Consider the following 11,671-nt stretch of genomic DNA (forward strand, 5'->3'; position numbering starts at 1 on the left):
GTGATGGGGATGTGACTGGCATTGTTGCCAATTATCATGGTGCTTTGTCAAAATTGTCTAATCACACGCGGAAAATGATAATTTCCACTTCGGGGGACAAAGAAAGGTTGATACGAGTTTCCAATTTAGGCAAGAAAGACTTTGCTTTATTTCCCAATGGGTGCTTTTCAGTTTTCACTAAAAAAGGGGTGAGTAAATATCATGGCAATGGCAAAAAGCAACCGCCTAAGAAATAGAAACTTTGGAAACCCTTTTCTAAGATAAGCAAATAGGTTGGTTTAAAACGTTTTAAATTAAATTGCACTGATGATATATAATCCGTTGTTAAAATGTTAAACCCTTAGTTTCATTAACCAAGAATATTGATAATTTCAAATATATATATATATATATATATTAAAAAAAAAAGAGCACTGAACCCTTTTCCTTAATAGGAGAATCGTAACGATCAAAGCAAAGCTTTTGAGCCTTTACCAACTTTCTGATTATATATATTGTCTATTTGTTAAGCCAAATTAAGCATTGACTTTCAACTCATCAGTCAGTCTTCAAGCAAGCTCCATGAACAAGTTTCCTCAAAGCCCTGTAAGACCCAAGTGACAGGCCAAGTTGGCACGAGAAATGGACTTAGTTTGTCTCAATTCATGCAACTTTGAAGAAATGAAAGATTTAAGCATATCCAACAAATCATCTTTTAAGTTTGAAGCGTCATTTTTCCCTTTTCTGGTTTCCAACAAATTAGCGGGCTTTCAGCTCAAAAGAAGTCTCCCTCAGATTGAAAAGCTTCAATGCTTCTACAAGAAGCGAATGTTTCTCATCACCATGGGGTTTGCCATTGACACTCGAAATTGCCAAAGCCTCGTATTTTGAAAAGCTTAATCAAATTTTAAACAATATTGAAATATATTTAAACAAAAATGTTTACCATTTCTATTCCTTCTCTTTTCATCATCATCATTCTGTGTTGTATAATCTCAGTTTTTGCCAAAAGAAAAACCGTGGTGCTGTTTACAAGGAATCTCAAAATAAAACTAGAGTTGAAAATCAGAAGCTGTTTGTCCTGCTAACATTTTGATGTGATAAAGAATCATGAGAATAAAGAATGAGCATCAAACTGAGGTCATTACTTGAGTACAAAGATTCATTTTGCAGAGGCTGCCAGCAGAAGTCCTTGTCTGACAGTTGTAAGCAAATTGGAAGCATGTGCGTACAAGATCAAGTCTATGGCACAAAGTAGACCTACAAAGGGAAATCAAAATAATCAGCAAGATGCATCTTTCTAAGATGGCTTACATTTCTCTTTCATAAGTGCTCTTTCTTGGCACAATCAATTTCTTCATCTGGTAAAATGAAAATCAAATTTCATTGGAAGATTAGAAAGAAGAAATATCTTGCATACATGCATCTACTCACATAATATAGAAAATCATTGAGTATAATAATTGCAGCATAAGCACTCACATGATAACAAGATCATATGCACAATGCACCCATATCAGGCGGCCCTCCATCAGATCCAGAGGATGCTGCAGCTTTAGCAGATGCTCCCGTCTTGCCTTGTTTCCACTCCTTTCTACCCTTTCTAGCATCTGTTGTTTGGTTCCTAAACAGCAAAACATAACATTGGAAAATAATGAGCTCTTTCTTCTTAGGAGTTGTTAACATCTTTCCTACAAGTCAAATTTTAAGAAACTTGACACTCAACAAAGGAATCTAAACTAAACAAAAAATAAGAGAGAATAACTCAAGCTCTGATCATATCAAGATTAACAGAATGCATGCTGTACCCTTGTCATACTCTACAAAGAATGTCCCCTGCTAACTGGTGTTCAGTTGAATTTGAGTAGTACAAGTGCAGAACTAGTACATATTGCGTTTAGCTTAAATAGCATAAATAGATCCAAAAGCAAAATAGAGTTCAGGTAGCATACACTATAAGCTTAGTCGAGGGCCTCCCCATGACTGATCCACAACAAGCCTTGTATTTTTTCTTTGACCCACAAGGGCATGGCTGGTTTCTTGCGATCTTCTGCAGTTTGGAAAAGAGGAAAAAGAGTGAGAATCATATTTTAAAACCATGTTTTTAAAAAAGGGAAAATGTTTCTTATTTTCATTATAGTATAAACCTTTTCATCTGACCGAGAACTGCCATCACCAAGGGTTTTAATGCTATCACAGGATCGATCCTGTTCAAATGTCTTCTTTGCAGGTTCTTCCTTGTGTTCACTGTTTGCATGTTCACCATTACCTGGATATCCTATTTAAAAAGAGATAAGTACCATATATGTTGAAATATAATCTCTTTAAACATCATAGAAAGCAGAAGCATAGTGAACTCAACCAATGTCAAGCAGACGTCAAACAAAATGAATCAGATTTAACAGAGATAACGAAAATATGTCCATCTTCCTGGTTTTAATAATTAAGAAACCAATTGCAAATGTTAAATGCAAAGGAGGAATGCAACAAAAATCATATAATGGTTTTAATTTCAGTTCCATTTTAAGTAAAAAAAAGAAAACCTTTACTCCTCAAGTCTTCCATGAAAATCTTCACATAAAACAGACTCATAAATCTTCTAAAGCAGGCAAGGATGGTCCTGAATGGGGGTGTCAGAGACAATTGGTGCCACCGCATTTTCCCAACCTAGGAGCCATACACATTACTAGAGTAGGTTTTTCATATTTCATCTAGTAATGATCTTTCTAATCTCATCAACTGTCTTACTAACCCAAAAAATCTCCATAAAATGTTACAATAAAATGGAATTTTCATTATAAAGAAGAAAAGGAAATATCAAATGTAAGGAGAACTCTAACAAAAGAATATCTAGAATGTGCATATATACTGACCGGCCATTACCATAAGAACCATCTGCATGACATGTAACTGAATCATTAGCAGCTGTGTATTCTTCAGTTCCTTGTTCTGCAAACAGGAACTCCGTAGCAGCATCAACATCACCATCTACTTGTAGCAAAATCTGAAGAAGTATGAGTGAGGCAAAGTAAGGAAAAACAATTCCATGCATGACATGACTCCTGAGTATGGAAAATAAGGGACTTTGAGTCCATAACTTAGAGAAACATGCTCAATTCATCACCTCTTCAACTTTTTCAGCACTTTCACAACCACTTCCAGCCATTACCAATTTGATTGATCCTGTGTTGATACTGTCCTTACCAGCTGCCCCCTTTGGCTTAATAACAGCAGCTTTTGCTTGATTAGATGATGTTGAGATATCAGCATCCACCTTTTGACAAACTAGAAGTTATTAGGCATTCTTTACCAATTTAGACATTCCGACTTAAGAGCGGAATAAAAACAATAATAATCACATTGAAAAACCATAAAAAAACCTTAATTATAATTGGCATTGCTGGCCCATTACAAGGGTCCTCCTTTAATCTTACACTATTGTAGTGCTCCTCATCATGATATGATCTGAAAAACATTTGCAAATCATACAGCAGAACTGAAACTATAGACGATAATCAGAGAATGTAAAAGCTAATTGGACAGTGTAAACAAGAAAAGATTCTATAACACTCACAAATGGACCATGCGAGCCCGATGGTTGTCAAAATTCTTTATGTACCAGCGAGGTGACATGTTCTATAAACAATGTATAGCATGAGAGATGAATTCCACAATGCCCAAGGCTAACCTTAGAAGACAGGAAAAGATAAGATCTTACCCGGTGTATGCATATATTTCTGCGAGTAACAAGGGAAGCAGCCTGAAGTTCCATATGTCCAGCCCATGTACCATCCTTTTCCATGGACTGACAGTATTCATCAAATGGGACATCGTCCTCAATAAATGGTTCAAACATTTCACGGTTCTTCTGTTAATATCAGGTACAAAGTGAGATTTGTCTACAAGTTGGATCTTCAAGAAGAGGAAAAGATGGAAGAGGCATGCAGGGGGAGAGAGGGAAAAAAAAGATGAGGAATAAATCGTAAATCATCCAACCATCCAAGCAAGCAATAAAGTTTGTGAAACAATAACTAAGTAAAGACAAATTAGCTATCCTTCTAATTTACTGTAAAAAAAGGAGAGTTAAAATATGGCAGATCATGCCACATTCAGCCAATTAGGCAAAACTGGGTTATCTATTTTTTCCACATTTAGGTTGTTCAATGCATGTGGAATTTTATGTACTCGCTAGTCCAGTCCTTTTTGTGTGCTAGAATAAATACCCTATTCATTGATTAATAATAAGTTGTCAAGTTAGTTTGTGTGAAGCCTCTAGAGGGGCATGTAATATAGATAACCCTAGTTCTTTTTTTTTTCCCCAGTAAGTCTAACTATCTAACTCTGAGATTCTAAGTTCATTAGCCTTATCTTACGATTTTCAACACACTATAGTACTTGTTTCCATTCTCATTGTTGATAATAAGAACACAGCTATAATATACTTTTCGGTACATCAATTACATTTGATGCACTGTGGTAACAAAAAAAATAAAATTTCATAACTCACCAAAGAGACTAGAAGATTCTTAATTAAACTATAACAAAAACAATAACCAAGCCTTTTCTCCTTTAACATCATCAATTACCACTATATATTGCACCACCATGCTGCGATATTTTCCATGTTCCTCCTCATCACCTTCCAACTGATCAGCAAGAGCCCTGCTAACTAACAAGAGTGAACAACTTCAACAATATCAAAGAAAATGTGCACCTTTAAGACAAAGCAATTACAATGATGATGAAGAACAGAAATCAGATTTAATAATTCAAATGACATAAACACCACAAAATACATCGCAAAAGCATTATCAAAAGAATAAGAGGAGAAAAAGTAGAATCCAAAAGACACAAACCTGAAGAAACAATTACCATCTGCAGTCACTTGGATGATTTTTAGGCCCAATGCATCAAGTTGGGCACAAAACTGAGAAATATCTGTCTGCTTTCCCTGCTTTTTTACCTGTCCATCAAACAGATCAAGGTTTGTTAATTTTGCAGTATGAAGAAACAACAACTACTAAAAGCATTAAATTGAACTTTCATTTCATATTTCTGTTTGATAGTCTACCAGTGGCATCCTTAATTGAATATGCAATAAAAAAAAAATTCCCATGTTTTATCTGTCCCTTACTTTTTATTATCAGACATTGATCTCTAAAGCAAAATTTAAAGTGCATTGCTCCACATGTATTTCATAATTTATCCATAAAATTCTTTATTCTAATAATAAATTAATTATTACAGACATAAAACCAACATATAAACTGAATTGAAAAAAAAAAACAAAAACTTACATGGGGATGTTGTTTCTTGGGTTTGGGTTTGGATTTGGATTTTTGTTGTCTGGTTTTTACCATTGGTTCACGAAATTGTTCGTCGTCTTCGATGAACAAATAATAGGATATCTCGTTCCGACAAAAGAGGGAGGGAGAGATGATGGCGGTGATAGTCGAACCTTCGAAGTTGGAACGACTCCAAACCAGATTGAAATTGCGGAGACTCGGGCGTCTCGTTTGTCGAGTTCACCCTTGACGAAGCTCATTAGGCCCATGAAATTTCAGTCCTTAATAGGTATGCCTAGAAACCTAGATAAAACAAATCGCTAAAAATTCTGGCCACTTGGATGGCTCCTATTGGTCCAATAACCTTTACTTGTTATATACTGGGTTTGAGCCTTTCAAGCATATGGGCTCGTGTACTTTACAATCTTTTTCCTTCAAGATTGGGTTATGAATGCTCAATCTTTTCAATGGAAGCTTGATGAATTTAAGGAATTTTATCCAAGTTTTGCTATTTTTTTTATATGTTTGCCATTGCAAATTGTTGTGTTCTACTTTATCAAGAACAGTCGGGATTTTCTTTTGAACTAGTGGTGAGGGATAAATAATGACAAATAAAATTTTTCTTAACATTTTTTTTTTCTAGATAATTTTTTAGTGATAGCGATTTGTTTTTATTTGACTTTATAAATTGATTTAACATGCAATATTTTTTTTTTACAAAATCTAAATAGAATAGTTTTAATAACCAAATCAAATCAAATCAAATTCAGTGATTTGATTTTTTGATTTTTTAAATTTAAATTGTTTTCAATTTTTTAAAAAATCTCTCTTCTCTTTTAGTAATTCATTCTCTCTTTTTTCATAATTAAAGTTTTAGTTTCATGTTCTCTTCAAGTTATTTCATAGTTTACAGTGATACAAGTTGAGTATGCTCTACAGTTATCATAATATTATGGATCTTTTGCATCTTATAAATAAGATCATGAGCATGTTTTTTAATTATCTTTTTGGTAATGATCTGCTAAATTTCATGAGGAAGGTTATGAACTGGGAAAATTGGTTAGAAATTTGGATCTAGAACAAAAGATTTGTATTTTGGGTTGTAAAGGTAAGTATAGAGAAAAGGATTGGTTACCGTTTAAGGAATAAGATCAAAAGAGGGTAAAGGTAAAGGTAAAAAAGTTATCATGCCAATAACTGGAATGATCTGTAAAGTGTTTGAAAGAAGTTTTGGAGGTGGTCTTGTAAGCATATCTGGAACGAGGTTATCTTTACCTTTTATATATAATGTGGTAAATGAGTATTGGGAGAACCACTGTGATAACCTGAGTAATTGAGCATTTGACATCTGTTTTTTTTTTAAATTAAGCATCTGATCAAAGACTGACACATCTAATTTCACAAGAAAATAATATCCAATAAAGTGAAATTCAAATCTTTGAATTTCATACTTTACAATTAAAATTTTTTTTAGTATAAAGTGATAATGAAATTTCAAATCTTTAAAATTTTTACTTTTGTATCCACAGATTTGTCTGATTCTATCTTTTTCTTCCAAAAGAATTGTTCACCAAAATTGTTCACTTGCATCTGTCTGCAGTATCTTTTTTTCATCTGAAGAAATCTTTAAAGTTAAAAGTTACTTTGTTTTTATCTTCAAGGTTTATACTGCATTTGTCTGCTTGTGAGACCATGTGACTGGTTCTTTCTTGAGCATCTGTCTAAGAAGATAAGTTAGCTATGCAAGACTGAGAGAAATTCATTCATATAACTGATTATGCCAAAGAATTATTGTACTTGCTTCTTTGAAAGATTTTCAACACGAGAAATAATTTTTTGGTTCTCATATTCATCTCTGTTAGTGGGATTTGAGATTTTTGGAATATGTTTGTATTAGTCTTTATGAAACTCTTGAAAATGAGAGAAATATGAACTTGGGTAGTTTGGTTGCATCATGAAATTTTAAAGTAAAGGTTTGGTGGAATCTGGTTTTTATGTGATTTGGTTTGGGCCAGTTTGAGGGAGTTGTTTTTTCTTTTTAGGATAGATGACATAGTAGTCAAACTTTCCTGAGAGTTTACTAAGGAGATGAACTTCAAGATCTTCATTCTCATATCTTTCTTTGAGTTTTTGTTGGGAAGATTTTTTTTTTATTTTTTTGGAATATCATCATCATCATCATCCAATAAGCTTCTGTACGCATCTATCTGGCATTCTTTGTATTTACAATTTATGTCCCGATAATAATGTCTTTGTGAAGATTTGTATGCATATACGAGATTTTCATTAGACTAAAAGTGTGTGACTGAAACTTCAAGGGGATCAGCTTGACATATTTGCATCATGAATTGTGTTGAAAAGATTATTGGAAGAGGAACATCCTTTCTTTTACTGTGGTCAAACTCAATTGTGACAGTACTATTTTGATTTGTCTTGTAGGTTGGATCAAAGTGTTGAATTAGTTCATCTTACTTCCAAATTTTTTGATAACTTGTCGTCTATATTTTTGAGAGAATGGTGGCAAGTTATTCATTTGAGATTTGCTTTGGAATATGAACATGTTTAGGAGTCCTATCTGCTGCTTCTATTTTGACAAATACAGCATCACTAAAGTGAAAAAGAGGCAAGTTAATATCATGGTCTTGAACTCTATATGCCATCTGGTAGTAAAAGGTTACCTGGAGTCATTTCATCTCTGTGCTACGATTTGGACTTGAACTTTTAAAACATCTAATAGTATTGTATCATGAAGAGACATATTATAATTTGAGAAGACTATGAAGAAGACAGTTCCTATAGTAAGTGTTATCTCAACTATACCAAAGACTGCATGTTTGTATTCTTTGAATCATATGTCCAATAAAGTCATTATGGTACATACAGGAATACCATTTATGCCGTAAAAGTTTAAGGCTATTTTAATAGCATCAAAGTGGATATGAGTGTATTATTGTTTTGATCACTGTTGAGAAATTTCTTCTGGGATCTGAAAAGTAACAAAATACTCTTAAGGTCTTGCTGAAAGAATACATTGATCAAAGTTTGTGGCTTGAACATATTTTTTTGGAGCTTAATATTTTGGTTTTAAATGAGTTTTTAAAGATCTAGTAAGAGAAGGAGAGGAGTTTAAGAAAGTCGTATAAGGATTTACAAGGGGAAGAACTGTTTGTTGAATTTGTTTTTTTGGGATATAATCTACTTCATATAATAACTTTAACTTAAAAGATGAAGACTTTTTAAGTACAGAAAAATGATGAGAAAATAGACTAAAAAAAGATCTAGAAGAAGAGGTTGAGAACTAAAATTACTGGTAGTTGATTAATTCATAAAAGTAAGACTTTCTTTTGACTTTTCCTATTCAACTTCAATAATCAAGAATTAGAAACATATTTTCTTCTCGTTATCTTGGCAAGCTAGCTAGCTCTAATACCATTTCTTACACAGCAGCAGGTAGTAGTGCCAAGGTTTTGATAACTGACAGCTTTAATTCTGAGCTCTGGTGAAGCATTTTATGTCAACAAACGTTCTGAATAAGTTCATAAAAAATTAAGATTGGTGATTAATTACAAACCTCTTAATATTTTTCTTGCAGATGATAAGTTTTTTCTTCTAGACAGAAAAACTTGTTTGCAAAATTGACAAATGCAAAAGTCTTTTCAAAGTTTGACCTCAAAACAAGATTTTAGTAATTAGGTATACATCTACAGGACAGATACAAAACAACGTTTTGCATTCTTCAACATAATTTCCACTGGACAGTAATACCTTTTAGATTAAAAACTGCTGACCAAAACTGTTTACTTGCAACTGTTTACTTGCAACTGTTTACTTGCATCTGTCTACAGAATCTTTAAAGTTGGAAGTGACTTTGCTTTTATCTTCAAGGTTTGTACTGTATTTGTTTGCTTATGGGACTACATGGGTGGTTATTTCTTGAGCATCTATTTGAGATGATGAGTTAGCTGTGTAAGATCTGGAAAGAATTCACTCATAGAATTGACTACACCAAGGAATTGTTGTCCTTGCTTCTTTGAAATATTTTCATCAGAAAAAATCTGTAAGTGTCTGAGCTATGTGGGGTTAAGCTATGTACTGTCCATCTTTTAGATGCATGCTTAAAAAATTAATTTTTGAGGCACCAATTATCATCCTTTTTTCTGAGAGCATTATCCTATACTGTTGAATAATCTGTTAAAATTTATTTAATAGCTGTGTATGAGATGTGACATTTAGAGAAAATAATAAGATATCATCAGTGTAAATTAAAATATTATCAAAAATTAAAGTAAATATTTTCGTCATTGCTTTCTGAAATAATAAAAGAATAACTTTTAATTCAAAAAATATTATTGTCCACTGCATACGAAAATTTTCAAAAAAAAAAAAAAACTATGATTAAATGCATATGATCTAAATCTCCCAACAGAAATCCACTGTTGCAGTTGTTTAAATTCTTGATAAAGAGACAATTAACAACATATATACTTGAGGCCTAAGTAAAGGAAACAAAGAAAAAAAATGAGAAAGAAATGCACAATGAAAAAAAAGGAACAAAACCAAAGCACCAACGCTAACAGATGTGAAGGAGCAACGATTGACGTTTCCTTCATTTTGTCCTTTTTGAGACCAAAAAAGAAAAAGTGGGCCTCAAATGTTAAAGAGAATTGAGACTTTTTACTCCTTTTGCGTTACTCTCTATAAAGAGAAAAGTAGGGGTTTGGTAACAGAGTTAAATACGGCATTCAAGGAAGGGAGAATGAGTTGCCATGCCTTGTTCTGCTGTCTGCAGCAACCATGTCCTGCAAGCCATACGGAGCCCAACGCCTTAGCCCACAAATCAGATTTTGATTTTACATCACACTCTCGCTTTTGTTGTTTTGTCAATTCTAACGCTTTTTTTTTTCTCACATTTTTTTTACCATCCAAAAAATTCTATTTTGTCAAAACACAGTTCTACACGCTTGGTTCCTAATAAGATGCACTCAAATTTGTCTTTAATTGAAACCGTTGTATTTTTTTTTTTTTCTTTAAAATTTCAATCTGTATAAAACAAATCATGAATCAAATTAAGCTCGGAAGTTTTATTTTCAAATCATTAATATTAATTAAATAAAAAATAAAAATATTAATCAAAAGAAGTTTTATTTATACTAAATATAAAGTGACCATTTTAATTTCTTTACTATTTTATAAATATTTAATTATTTATTTATTTCATTCACATATTTTTTTTATAAAATTACAAGTACAAGTTATAATTATAATCAAATATTATATTTATATATAAAAAAAATCATTCAATAATCTAATAAACAAATTAAAATATTACTATATAAATCTAACATAAAATTGAATCGAACTTATATACAATAAAATTTAAATTTAAAATTTCAAAATTATAAGGTATCTTTTTTACCATTAAGTTAAAACTTCATTGGCTCATCAGTATAAATATATTTAGCATGCATAAGACTAGTAAAAAAGGCATTGACCAATTGGAAAATATGTACAACTTATGTGTGAATTGTTAAAAAAAAAAATTAAGCATTAAATTGATAGAATGAATTTTTTAAAATTTGAATTAAAAAATTAAGAATAAAAATGTGATGTTTAGAACTAAGATTGACAGGTAGACTAGCTATGATCAATGTTGTGCACTAAAGAATTTATCATTTATTTGTTATACAATTCCACGCTTGACAATTTGCAAGTTTTTGTACATTATACTCAGAAAAAAACAAAACTAAATAAAAAAAAAAAAAGTGAAACATATTACTAGGTGAGATTATGGTCAGAAAAACAGACAAACCAACAGAGTGTAATGCAAGAATGCATTGTTTAGAAAATAATTAATCAAATGATGTTCCTGACAATGATGGTGGGACAATTAAGGGACCACCAAAAATCACTATCGTTGTTTAGTGCATAATTAAAGAAACTTAAGAAAGATTCCAAAGACAAATAATAAAGTATGCACCTGGTTTAAGCAAGAATATATGTCAAAGCATTAGTGATAATGGTTGAATATAGAAGAGCAAAAAGGAAAAGAGGTTTGAAAGATGCAATGATACTCTAATTATAGTTTTTAAGCTTTTTGGGTTTAAGTTAAAATGACATGTTATAAGACCTAGAGTCCTTTATTAATTATATTTGTGTTTGATATGAAGGGTGTTGGGGTGTTTAAATATTGTTTTATATGGTTTGTTGTTTAAATTAAAAAAGATAATATATTAATTATATTTTTTTTAATAAATATTAATTTGACGAGTGCATGTAACCACTTGTTAATTTACGATTGGTTACGTTGATGAAATCAAATATTTCGTATGTAAAATTTAAATTCAAATTTTACTATAAATAATTTTTTTAATGAATGATTTATAATTTTAATATATTTTTGAGACTTA

At 31.7% G+C, this 11,671-nt stretch overlaps 1 protein-coding gene across 3 annotated transcripts; it reads right to left on the reverse strand.

The window, feature by feature from the left end:
• Nucleotides 1-906: 906 nt before the first annotated feature.
• Nucleotides 907-5,533, reverse strand: LOC111292969 (SEC-C motif-containing protein / OTU-like cysteine protease family protein). Of its 3 annotated transcripts, none has more exons than XM_022885638.2 (12): nt 5,277-5,533; nt 4,836-4,942; nt 4,566-4,641; nt 3,698-3,847; nt 3,554-3,615; nt 3,360-3,444; nt 3,104-3,253; nt 2,863-2,983; nt 2,127-2,248; nt 1,932-2,029; nt 1,462-1,603; nt 907-1,239 (listed from the first exon to the last, which is right to left on the reverse strand). In XM_022885638.2, the coding sequence occupies exons 1-11, from the start codon at nt 5,337-5,339 to the stop codon at nt 1,474-1,476; spliced, it is 1,164 nt and encodes a 387-aa protein (XP_022741373.2). In that variant the 5' UTR covers nt 5,340-5,533; the 3' UTR covers nt 907-1,239; nt 1,462-1,473. The 3 variants fall into 3 exon arrangements, with proteins under 3 accessions (XP_022741373.2, XP_022741376.2, XP_022741375.2); XM_022885641.2 differs by having other exon boundaries at nt 2,127-2,257; XM_022885640.2 differs by having other exon boundaries at nt 2,127-2,257; nt 4,566-4,648.
• Between the last annotated feature and the right edge of the window lie 6,138 nt (nt 5,534-11,671).

This window comes from Durio zibethinus, chromosome 10, assembly GCF_047325235.1.
Source record: "Durio zibethinus cultivar Kanyao isolate XHJ-2024 chromosome 10, ASM4732523v1, whole genome shotgun sequence".
Lineage (NCBI taxonomy): Eukaryota > Viridiplantae > Streptophyta > Magnoliopsida > Malvales > Malvaceae > Durio > Durio zibethinus.

Coding starts and splice junctions, on each gene's coding strand:
- LOC111292969 (XM_022885641.2), bottom strand. CDS start 5,339: ATGGTAAAAACCAGACAACAAAAATCCAAATCCAAACCCAAACCCAAG. Junction 3,848..4,565: donor TGGTGGTGCAATATATAGTG/GTAATTGATGAT, acceptor TGATATTAACAG/AAGAACCGTGAAATGTTTGA. Junction 3,254..3,359: donor CAATGCCAATTATAATTAAG/GTTTTTTTATGG, acceptor GTTTGTCAAAAG/GTGGATGCTGATATCTCAAC.